Raw genomic sequence first — 12,568 nt, 5'->3', positions numbered from 1 at the left:
CAGCTCTTTTCTCCCAATGAATATACTTTAAAGAAATATCAAGATCCTTGCATAGATTCCCCTCCCCATTCCAAGTCCAGTAAATGATTTCTGCTTCTACCATTAAAATTAATGGGAAGGTCTTATTGGCGGGGGGGGGGCATATGAAGCCCTTTCAGCTGCAACAGCCTGGGGAAACATAATTCAAATATTTTTTCACCAGCGCTTTATAAAGGAATGCTATCTTCCACTCCCCCAACCTGCTAAATTGACATGGTGCAATTGAAAACTGCAAAAATAATTATTGTAGGGAATCAGCAGAGTGGAGGAGGTGGAGAAGGAGAGCGCTGCTCAAATATGCAGAATTCAAAATGTAATGTGTCATCAAAATGTGTCAGCATCAAAATGTTTTCCAAAATCCTTCAACTCACATTTAAGGCTTGTTCTTCCTTGCCAGCGACATTGTTGGCTTCACTCAGCTCTCCAGCACCAGCACGCCTTACCAAGTGGTTGACTTCCTAAACAAGCTCTACACCACCTTTGATGAAATCATAGACAATTACGACGTCTACAAGGTGGAAACTATCGGAGATGCCTGTGAGTGCTTAAAAACAACATTGTCATCATCAATCTTTATTACGGTCCAGAGACCCAAGAAATCATTACAAAGCTATGCACAATTCATACAGCTACTTCCAGGTTAAACAAGCATTTTGTTCAGAATATAGGGATCATTGGTTCTTGCAACCACTGATAAAAACATTGCCACTGCTAATGTTCTAGCATTTGTCCAGTCTTCCAATAGGAACCTGACATAGTGAGCCTCTGATTTGCTCGGGAAAGGTACCAGCAAGGGTAATATCAGTTCAGCCCTGGCTTGCTCATATTTTGCACAGTGCAACAAAATATGTTTTATGGAGTTGATGTCTTGAGCACACGAGCAAAGTCTGTCCTGGTAGGGAACTCCTCTCAACCTGCCATCCAAAACTGCAGAAGGAAAGACATTTAGTCTGGCTTTGGTGAAAAGCCTTTGATAGTTTGGAACTGTCAGGTTTTTAATGTAAAATGTTAACTTAAAGACATGCCCATATTGTACTCCTACTGCCAGCGGACTACAGACTGTGTGTGATCGAGATCGCAAGTCACTGTGTGCATTATCCCATAATCTTCCTTTTCTGGTTTTTCTCCCCCAAATTAACCCCTGCCTGCTTTCAAATATTTTACATGTTATCTCCATATTGATAGTTATTATCTCTGTTGTTAATTGTAAATGTTTACTCAAACCCTGCTGGTGAGTTTAGATCTTTACATTGTTTCTGTAAATACAACATAAATAGTTCCCAATCTTTCTTAAATTATCTATTGTCTTTGTCTCTGAGTATTTCTGTTAGCTTCACCATTTCTGCATATTCCATCAATTTTTGTAGCCATTCTTCCTTGGTTGGTATTTCTTCACTTTTCCATCTTTGGGCTAATAACATCCTGGCTGCAGTTGTAGCATAATAGTTTCTTCTTTTCTCTTGGTAAATCTTGACCCATAATGCCTAATAAAAAAAGCTTCTGGTCTTTTAATAAAAGTCAATTTAAACATTTTCTTAACTTCAATATAAATCATATCCCAATACTTCTTAATCAATTTGCAGTTCCACCACATATGGGAAAAGGTGCCTGTCCCCAGTCCAAATTTGACCTCAGCCCAAGCTCATCAGGAAAAGCAATGTTTCTTTACATTTGCCCATATCTACATAATAACAGTTGATCGTCATGGCCAACCTTACAGAGATGCTGTAACACTTGCTGAAGTAATGTATGCAGAGTGCTTTGAACATTTAATAAATGTTTATGGTTATTTTTCCTCCACTAAAATATCCCTTCATGAATAGGTTTCCCATAAATTATTTCCTGTGCCCCAAGAAAGTTATCCTGTTAGTGTGCGGACTTTCAATGGGACATCTCCCAAATCTGTTATGGGTTTCTTCCAAGTCTCCAGAGCAGATTTGGTGGGTGCAGGGGCATCTTCAGGGGGTGGGGGTAGGAGAAGAAGATGCTGTGCCAAGTTTATTTCTGCAAGTCCCCTCCCCCACCATTAAAGAACAAAAACAAAAAAGATTTGTGGCACCTTAAAAATGAAACCTTTGTTTTTCAGAATCTGTGGCAGAAGCTTTTGTAGGTGAGAGCCTACCTCATCAGGTGCACAAATTGGAAACCTAGGCGTCTTGGTGTAGAGAGAAGTAGATTTTTCTTTTACAAATTGAAGCCAAAAGGTCAAGCGATGCAGAAGACTCCTGTAGGTTTAACTTGGGAATTTGTAAACAGAACACAAAATAATACAGAATCCAGCCAGGCAAAGACTCTCATATATGAGAGGTCAACGGCTCGGATCAAAACAGACTAGGGAAAAGCAAAATAGCTGTGATCACCTCCTTGGGGTTCAGCATGTTTGCACATTTGCATTAAGCCATGGCTTGGCTTAGCATGGCATGCACATATGGCCCAGCCATTCCAGTTCAACCATCTTCAGGTGAGCTGTTGCCATTTCTTGTTACCTTCTTCCAAAGTTCCTACACGAGCAATGGTAATAGCGATACTGAGGCTATGCCAACCTCGGTGAATATTCCTATTTATTTTTTTCCTAGACATGGTGGTGTCAGGAGTGCCCAGAGAGAATGGCATTCGCCATGCCAGCGAAATTGCAAGTATGGCTCTGGACCTGGTCTCAGTGTGCAAAACGTTTAGGATCCCACACAAGCCCAACACCCAGCTAAAGATTCGAGCAGGGATCCACTCAGGTACGAGGGTGCACTGTGCCATGGAGAAATGTTGACTCTGCAAAAGTGGGGTGTGGGTATAAGGGAGAATTAAAGTAGGTTGCCCTCATTCAGGACCATAGAAGGTGCGAAGCTTGCCTTCTTAGGGCTGTGTCCACTCATAGCCCTTGTTGGCAATGGCCAGGTTGTGGTGGAGACAGACTAGAAAGGAGTCCAGAACTACATCCCATCGTGGGAGGGAGACTGGTTCCCACGCTGCTTTTTGAAGTGGTAGTTCTGCCTCACTTTCTGAGCTACTCTTAACAGGGTAGCAGTAATTGATGGAAATATACCATACTTTTCTGTGTATAAGACTAGTCGTCCCCCCCTTTAAAATAATGCAAAAAAGTGGGGGTCGTCTTATACATGGGATGTGCATAGAGTGGATGTCTGATTGGTTGCTGCTGCAGCTGTCAGCAGCTATTGTGCGTGTTAATGGTTGCTGCGTCAATGGGAATGGGTGTTGTTGATTGGCCGATGCTGCGGCAATAGGGCGGGTGATTAGCAGGTGAGGGGAGAGATGAGAAGGTGAATTTTGAAATGTGTGCAGGTGAGCGATTCTCGGCATTCCGCCCTAAAAACAATCCTCAGTTATCCACCCCCCAAAAGCTCAACAACTCTGGGCAATCCTCCCCAATCCTCCCCCAAAAAAGCTCAACAACTTTTTGGCATCTCCCCCCATTTTCTGAAATTTCAGTCCCCCAAAATAGGGGGCATATTATACATGGGGGCATCTTATAGACAGAAAAGTACGATATATATTTATTTATTTCAGTCAATAGCCAGTTGAAATGGATGTGGGAACAGCAATTGGTCCTCCCTCTTCCCAGGAATGAAGGAACGCGAAATATACTCGGAGTCGAGAGTGGATTTCATGCTCTTTATTCAGCTCATAGTGGTGAGGAGGAATGAAAGTTCCCCCACAATGTCTGCTTTATATACATTATTTACACAATGGGCTGCACGTGATTGGCTAATTCTGGGATTCTCCTGTAGGCCAATCAGGTTGTGGATTCACTTCCACCTGGAGCTGGATTGGGTGGCTCCTGCGGACCAATCATACTGCTGCATTGTTCTAGGACCAATCAGACCGCTGCATTCTGAATCCTATTGTTCTAGGACCAGTCAGACTGCTGCATTCTGAATCCTATTGTTCTAGGACCAGTCAGACTGCTGCATTTTGGACCCTATTCAACTCAGTACATAACAGAACGATTTGCACGTATCTCGTGCTCTTAACTTAGAGCGCCCATCACAAACAAATGCACTTCTGTGGAAGAAGCCTCTCATTATGATAGCCTACAAATCTCAACAGCCGTTATCTGCAGCTCCATCAACTAAGCTCCCCCCCCCCCACCTTCATCTCCAAGTCACATCAGACATTTAAAGCACTCGTATGTCACTTTGACAGCTAGAGTTTCCCCCAAAGAATCCTGGATACTGTAGTTTGCTAGGCTGCCGACCCTGCAAGACCTGTAACTCCCAGCACCCTTAACAAACAACAGCTCCTCAGCTTCTCCCTGAGTGACATAAGAGTGCTTCAGATATATGGTGTTGATGTGACCGACATTGCCTTTCTTCACACAGAAGACTTTCCTCTGTACCAAATGCACATCCCTGCCACTTTCCTCCCTGTGCTGTTCCTTGTTCTTTTTTTTTTGCAAATGTTGTACTGCTTTTATATTTTAATAGAGTGAACCCACACAGAAACAGTAAGCCCTAACTGTTATCTCTGATACTGGGGTGAACTGCAAATAAATTCAAGTCAGAAAGGATCCTTGGATTGGTTTTGGGTTGTTGTTTTTCCCCTTTCTCTAGGGCCAGTTGTGGCAGGAGTTGTGGGAACAAAAATGCCCCGGTACTGCTTATTTGGGGACACCGTCAACACAGCCTCCAGGATGGAGTCCACCAGTGAAGGTAACAAAAACAGCAGCAACTGGCAAATCTCTGTGAGAATTAATGAAAGATGAGCTGATGACATTTCAGGTGGGGCACTGCAGAGATCTAGGGATGCGGGTGGCGCTGTGGGTTAAACCACAGAGCCTAGGACTTGCCGATCAGAAGGTCGGCGGTTCGAATCCCCATGACAGGGTGAGCTCCTGTTGCTCGGTCCCTGCTCCTGCCAACCTAGCAGTTCGAAAGCACGTCAAAGTGCAAGTAGATAAATAGGTACCGCTCCGGCAGGAAGGTAAACAGCTTTTCCGTGCGCTGCTCTGGTTCTCCAGAAGCGGCTTAGTCATGCTGGCCACATGACCCGGAAGCTGTACGCTGGCTCCCTCGGCCAATAAAGCGAGATGAACGCCGCAACCCCAGGGTCGGTCATGACTGGACCTAATGGTCAGGGGTCCCTTTACCTTTACTACTGCAGAGATACTTATGTTTTTGTGTTAATTGGGGTTGGGTGGGTGAGACCAAAGCAGGTGGATTAGTTTCCCCTCTTTTGGCCACTCCTTTCCCTCTCCCTCTTTTTTTAAACACTTCTCAAGATTCCTTGGGGTGAAGTTTACATGCATGGTGTGTACTCAACCCAAGTCTTTGTCCTCTTCACTGTGATAGCCCTTTGCCTTTCTGTTCTCCAGCCTAAACATACCAAGTTCATCCAATCTTTCTGCCTAGTTCTTTCTAGCACTGACCACCTTTGTCACTCTCCTAAGCAAGACTGCATGGAATTATCTTTGCGGGGTGGAAGGGTCAAGTTTTCAAACATTTCTCCAGTGAAAATATGGGTGCCCAGTGCTATTTTTTCTAGAAAAAGAGGTGCCGGAACCAGGGCCGGATTTAGGTTTGATGAGGCCCTAAGCTACTGAAGATAATGGGGCCCTTTTGATGTCCAGCTGTCCTTTGTCAACAACAAATTGTTGTTGTTTTTTGTGTTGAATATATGCTATATGGTAATTTATGGACCTAATAGTTATCTAAAGCCATTTGCACATAACAAATAGGAGCCTACACAACACAAAACACTGTTGTTGTGTGTAGTTTTTATTTTATTTGTTTTTTATCTTATATTTTGGAAATGTACATCCAGGTTTTTTTTATTTAAATTTTTTTGGCGGCCCCAAGAGAGTGGGGCCCTAAGCTAGAGCTTGTTTAGCTTATACATAAATCCAGCACTGGCCAGAACTCACCTCTGGCACCTCCCTTGTTCTCTTAGAATGGCACCCACCTGAAAGATGCCAGAACTGAATTCCAGTAAGTTCTGGCTGAAAAAAAAAGCCCGGGCGGGTATTTCATACTCTCCAACATTTCTCCGATGAAAATGGGGACATCCTAAGGAAAAGCAGGACATTCCAGGGATCCTATCAGAAATAGGGACAACTTCTCTACTTGTCAACGGACTGTACTTGAAAAATAGGGATACTTGGAGAGTCTGATCTTGTCAACAGCTATAAGGAGATGGGAAATACTATCATTAATTCTTAGTTGACACAGTCATGGACACATTCCCAAATGCCTCAGGCAGAAGCCACAGACCTCAGGGTTCCCCTGTGAGTCCACTGGCAGGACTGTAGCAGCAAATGGCAGAAATGAGATTGGGGGAGAGATATCTATGTCTAAGAGGCCATTGCTCAGTTTCTACAGCGAGTTTTTCTTTGAAAAGGGAAGCAGGGCTGATAACAGTGCTGTAGCTGAATGTCTCTTTTCCTTCTAGCTCTCAAAATACAGTGCAGTTCAAATACATACCAGCTGTTGGAACAGATTGGAGAGTACATATTGGTGTGCCGGGGGAATTTGCAAGTCAAGGTAAATAGGAAACGTTTGTGTTCAGGCTTTCCCGAAGGGGAAATGAGTGGCAGTCCTTTGGAAAGCTTTTGCTTTAACCCCTTTGGATTGGCTGGCCTTGAGTCTGCTCTGAATCTTGAGCATCATTCGTTTCTGGTCTGCTCCTTAGGGCACATTTGCACTGTGTAAAGTGACTCAAGTCTTAATGCCTCTCCGAAGAAACCCTGGAAACAGCCGTGATATTGAAAGTTACCAGCCTAGGGCCTAATTTCTGCCTAAGTTCTCCAGGACCTATTTTTATCCTGAAGACTTGAGGTCCCAGAAGATGCAAAGCTGTAATATAGAGGAAAGTGGGTTTGAGCAGAGTTTCACCTCACCAGTGGGTAACTAGAACATCTATGCTTATTCTAGTGCAGATGGAAAGTGCAAACGTATTTCTGTTAGGGCCGCCTCCAGCTTTGCATTTTTAGCCAATTAACCACTGGCCTTTTTGCAGTTTGATTAAATATACATATACATTTCTGAGGTACTGTGTTTCTGAACTCAGCCCTCCAGATGTTTTGATGATGATTCCCATCATCCCTGGCCACTGGTCCTGTTAGCTAGGAATCATGGGAGTTGTAGTCCCAAAACCTCTGGAGGACCGAGTTTGCCTATGCCTGATATAAGGTAAGAGTCCATTTAGTAAACAAAAGCTACCACTTATGGGCCTGGTTTGCATGTAACACTAGGCTGAACTATGGTTTGTGCTGGCACACTGTGGGAAAACTGTAATGGGAACTAAGCCATGGTTTGGATTAGCATTATTCCATTCCAGACAAACCACAAGCTGAAATCAGTGTCGGGTTTTGGCTGGTGGTTTGCTTAGGTGAGACAAGCGATGACCTTCAGTTACATAATTTCATCACAGCAGACAGCAAGATGAATGAAGTTGCTTTTGACAGAAGATAAACTGCAGTGGAACAGAAACAGTTCTGTATGAGATGGATACGAGGTGAAACGGAAAAAAAGATGCATTCTTACATCCCTGGTCCATGCTGTGCCATACTTTAGTTTAGCGCTTTGCGTGAACCAGGCCATTATTAGATAGAAGGACAGTGGCGCAGCGTGGGTTGCCAGCATCTGCGGTTCCGGGGGGAGGGAGGTAAATGGATGGAGAGATGCGCATTCAACTACATAACAGCATCTGAGTCACCCAGGACATTGCAGCTGCAGAGATAATGAAAGAAGAGTTGTTCCATTGTATGGAGAGGTCACTTCTTGGTTCACATGGAGAAGCCATTTTCAATGGAGCCCAGTGAAGGAAGTGCACAGCTGTATTGGGGCAGCACTGGGTGCTGAATTTTTTCTCCCGGGGCAACTGCCCTGTGCCTCCCCCCCCCCCCATGCTGCACCACTGCATCTATTCACCCAAATTAGAAACCTCAAAACAGTACCCTCAAAACAGAAACACTTGGTTCCAGTGCACAAAATTTTAAAAGGGTGGGGGGAGGGTTTGGTTCCATTCCAAACTGAGCAAAACACAATGGTGTCCACTGAAAAGGATGGCATTTTGGCCCACTTTGAGAACAGATCTTGAATTGCAGTCCTGCTCATTAAAAATGGAGTTCAGGTTAAAGTTGTTAACCTTTCCTGGGGAAGGAAAGCCCTGTTTTTTTTGGGGGGGGGGGGTTCAGGTCAAAGATGTTGAGCCTTTTTTAAGGAGGAGGAAAGCCCCATTTTTAAGGGTTTGGGGGGAGACTGGAACAGCCACACACCAACAAATTGCTGGGGAGACAAACAGCCTCACTGAGTAAACTCCGGCTTTCGTTCTGCAGATTGTGCGACAATAGAGGGCGGGGCAAGGGGGCGGTAAGGAAAGGGGCCCAGCGATCGACCGTGATCTACCAAAACCTCCCGGGATCTACCAGTAGATCGCAATCGACCTGTTGGAGATCCCTGCTCTGGTGCAAATTAAATAAAGCAATGGGGGGCTAGCCATGCCTCTATTTTAGTGCTGGTATTTGCTCTCAGGTGTAAAGTATTGCTGACACCATTGATAAGTTGTGCTATTACGTTTCTTTCTAGGGGAAAGGTGACATGATAACATATTGGCTGGAAGGAAAGAAGTCTAGCGCAACTCAAAAGAAGTCACTAAGCCCTTCCACAACCTCTCAGACTCTTAACCAAAGTACTTGCAATATCATCCCAGGTGTTATATAAAATGACCTGCTTTCAACCCTGCCATACAAAAACCCCACCAGGTACTTTCTCCATGGTCACAGTCTTTATACACCCCAAATGAAACTGTAAGCAAGAAGCATCTAAGTTCTCTTCTCCAAAAGGGAGGTCCTCATGAGCGATATGAAGAAAATAGACACCGTTGTAGGCTTGCAAACCCTGACTCTGGCTGTTTTCAGACGTTAGGTGAAATTATGGATTGTTTCGCCTCCCCACAAACCATGATTTATTCAGGGCCAACAAACCAGGATCAGAAACCCTGCTTGAATCTTGTCTGCAAAGCAAACTTTGTGCTAAGTGTTATTTGTTGTTGTTACTTAATTCACAGACCTCTGACGAACCACAATTAGGATCACTGTGCCACCTAATGAGGGGGATGCACTCTTTGATGGCACAAATGGTAGTGAATAGGGGCAGGAAATGGTTTAAAACCATGGTTTGACCACTGTGTGCCTGGAGCAGGTCCCCCTCTTCATATCACCCTTCCGACATAAAATATGGAGTCGAGAGTGGATTTCATGTTCTTTATTCAGCTCATAGTGGTGAGGAGGAATGGAAGTTTCCCCAAAGTATCTGCTTTATATACATTATTTACACAATGGGCTGCACATTATTGGCTAATTCCGGAATTCTCCTGTAAGCCAATCAGGTTGTGGATTCACTTCCATCTGGAGCTGGATTGGATGGCTCCTGCAGACCAATCATACTGCTGCATTGTTCTAGGACCAATCAGACTGCTGCATTCTGAATCCTATTGTTCTAGAACCAATCAGACTGCTGCATTTTGGATCCTATTGTTCTAGGACCAATCAGACTGCTGCATTTTGGATCCTATTCAACTCAGTACATAACACGATACATGGCTGCCAGCCAGCCTCACCCACCCATTCCACGTGATTGTAATCACATGTGAGCATGCAAATAGGGATCTAGTGAAGGAGAAAATTCCCCTTCCAAAAAATGGAAACAGGAGATGATGCAGAAAAACAGCATTTTGCTTAGAAACCGGCAAGGCACTATTCTTGAGGTCTCGTACTGGCAAGGCTGGCACTGTTTAAGTAATGGTTCAGAGAGGAATCACATATGGTATAATCTTCAGTGCTCTTGAGTCGAGAACCTTCTGGGGGGGGGGGGGTTGAAAGGTTTGCAAGTTTGAAATAAGCTTTTCATTGTCCACCCTCTGCTACAGCTATATGTGTAAACACGGTAAGCCAGGTGGATACAGAGAAAATAGATTGGGGGGGGGGATAGGAAGCCTGGGCTGTCTCGTTTGTCTGGGTGCCCATCAGCATTCTTTGTTTTGCTGTGCCTGTTAGAAGCACCTCAAGTGATGCTGGGTCCCTTTTTGGCACACAATGCTTTTCACTTTCTTTTTAGTGAGAACCTCAAGCACTCTGACTCATTGTGGAATTTAGGACACTGGCTGTGGTGTCTCTGAAGGAAAGCGGGGCTCATTTCCACAAGCACTCCTTCGTTCATAAATAGTCACAGAGTTTTTGTTTTGTTTTCCTTCCGTTCATAAGTGCTTGTACTGCCGGATAATCTCTCATGTTACAGAACTGTCATGGATTCAATCCTGCCTTGGGATCTTATTCAAGTTCCTGCCCTGGTAAATTCCTCTCCCCTTTTCCCACATCAAGGCGATAAGAGTCCCGTTGGACCTGACCTTTAGGTCTAGCATTTTGTTTCAAATACCTGCCTCACCAAACGTCTGTGGGTTATTGGAGTGGTTTTATTACTGAAATGTATCGTTTTTGGCTCTTATAAGTTACTTGGAGACTTCTTTCTTTTTGTAATAGCCGTAAGCCAAATAAGGGACATGAGCACGACAACACTCTCCTGCCGGTCTGTGGGGTTTGCAGCCAAATAACAAAAGCATGTTTTGCTAGACAAATACAGAGCTAGTCCATGGAGAGTTCTTGAACATCCTAGAGAGGACCCTGTGTGTGTGGTCACTTCCTTTGCCTCCTCTGGGCAGGAACTCTCTAACAAAGGAGACAATACTTTATAGTGGTGCCCCGCAAGACGAATGCCTCACAAGACGGAAAACCCGCTAGACGAAAGGGTTTTCCGTTTTGGAGGTGCTTCGCAAAACAAATTTCCTATGGGCTTGCTTTGCAAGACAAAAATGTCTTGCGAGTTCCTGCGGGGGTTTCCCCCCCCTTTTCCCCAAGCCGCTAAGCCGCTTAACAGCTGATCCGCTAAGCTGCTAAACCGCTTAACAGCTGATCCGCTAAGCCGCTTAACAGCTGATCCGCTAAGCCGCTTATCAGCTGATCCGCTAAACCGCTTATCAGCTGATCCGCTAAGGCCCGCAAAGCCGCTAATAGTGCTAATCCGCTAAGCCGCTAATGGGCTTGCTTCGCAAGACGAAAAAACCACAAGACGAAGAGACTCGCGGAACGGATTCTTTTCGTCTTGCGAGGCACCACTGTATATTTCCTTCTTCCTGTAAGAAGACTCTCTTTTCACGATGTTTCCAAGCTGAGCAGACGTGCATGACTAAAACTCCTGCCTTCAGCCATGTTAGCAAAGACTCCCAACTTTTATTTCACTGCAACTTAGAAGTATTTTTCTGCAAGCTACTTTGCTCTATTTGCTGCTTGCACTGAAATGTAAGTAAACCCTTTCCCCACTGATCTTACTAAAAATGCATGGCTCATTCTCTGCAACAGGGGTGAAAAGGAGTTGGTCAATAGACCACAAACAGAAGGGGATAAAAAGGTACAGCTGCCTTATTACTAAGCTTTAATAAGCTGCCAAACTAAAAAGTATTTTACTCTGCTAAAAAGGCTTCACAGCCATATTGTTTTGTATTTCTTCCACACACGTGGGATAGGAAGTTTAGATCTAAATCTACAGATTTAATCCTCAATCCATTTCCCAACATGGTCCTCTCCTCATTCAATACTCAGAGGTATCCTCCTTCTGTATGCATAGCACAATGCCCAATTTGGTGACTAATAGCCACATCACAAATCTTTTCCTTATATACAAAAAAGAATCTATGAATTCTTCAAGCCTCATTCAAGCCATGCGGTGGGTGGTAGATCTCAGACTCAGGGGCTGCATGTGGCCCTCCATGCCCCTCTATCCAAAACCATCTCAAAGCTATTATTTGCCCAGAAAGAAAAGCTGCCTTGGGGATACATTGCAGCTTCCCTTGGGGGACAAATAGCAACTTTGGAGGGGGATTTTCAGTGAGGAAAAGACACAGGGAAAGGATTAACAACAACACCATCACCTGTTATGCTGCAGTCCCTATGCAGCTCCGAGCATGTTACATAAGTTGTTTCTTTGCAATCTCTGTTTTTCTGTATTAAATGTTTTGTTGCTATAGCTAGTCTTTGTTTTATTTTTTTCTGCTGGTTTTATATTTCATGTATAATTGACAGTATTATTTTCTTTTGCATTTTAACCTTGTTTTATATTTGATGTATATTGAGCTAGAGAAATTATTTTGTGAGGTGACTAATAAATATAAATATAAATAAGAATAAGAATCTGACATTGGCAGTACTTTTAAGCTGAAGTGTTTGACTGAGTAACACTCCTTGGCCTTTTAAATAATCTGTGGGAGGGGAGGTTATCAGTTTATTTTGCTTTATTATGTATTTTGCATTTGCATTTTGTATTTGTATTTTTATGTTGCGAATGGCCCTGTGATCTTCAGATGAAGGGCGGTATACAAATAATAAATAAATGTAATAAATAAATACTTTGTCACAGTAATTTTTGTAAGTTTTGGGGTGGGGCAAAAAAACCTTCCCCAAGCCACCACGTCACTTGCAGGAGAGACATGTGGCTCAGGCGCGCTGCAGGCCCCACAGTGAGTGCCG

The 12,568-nt window shown here is 44.0% G+C and overlaps 1 protein-coding gene across 1 annotated transcript in view; it reads left to right on the top strand.

Moving 5' to 3' along the window:
* LOC310835439 (atrial natriuretic peptide receptor 1-like) overlaps window positions 1-11,164 on the top strand; it is a gene marked incomplete at its 5' end in the record, with an annotated part of 51,003 nt that extends 39,839 nt beyond the window's left edge. The window contains 5 exons of the mRNA XM_083720070.1: window positions 437-576; window positions 2,616-2,768; window positions 4,605-4,703; window positions 6,439-6,530; window positions 8,577-11,164. Of these exons, the coding sequence (XP_083576196.1) occupies window positions 437-576; window positions 2,616-2,768; window positions 4,605-4,703; window positions 6,439-6,530; window positions 8,577-8,711 (619 nt within the window). The 3' untranslated portion in view covers window positions 8,712-11,164. The remainder of the gene's footprint in view (window positions 1-436; window positions 577-2,615; window positions 2,769-4,604; window positions 4,704-6,438; window positions 6,531-8,576) is intronic.
* Window positions 11,165-12,568: the final 1,404 nt, after the last annotated feature.

This window comes from Podarcis gaigeae (genome assembly GCF_964106915.1).
Source record: "Podarcis gaigeae genome assembly, chromosome: 17".
In the NCBI taxonomy this organism is placed as follows: Eukaryota; Metazoa; Chordata; class Lepidosauria; order Squamata; family Lacertidae; genus Podarcis; species Podarcis gaigeae.
This window is presented reverse-complemented; position numbering and strand designations above follow the sequence as displayed.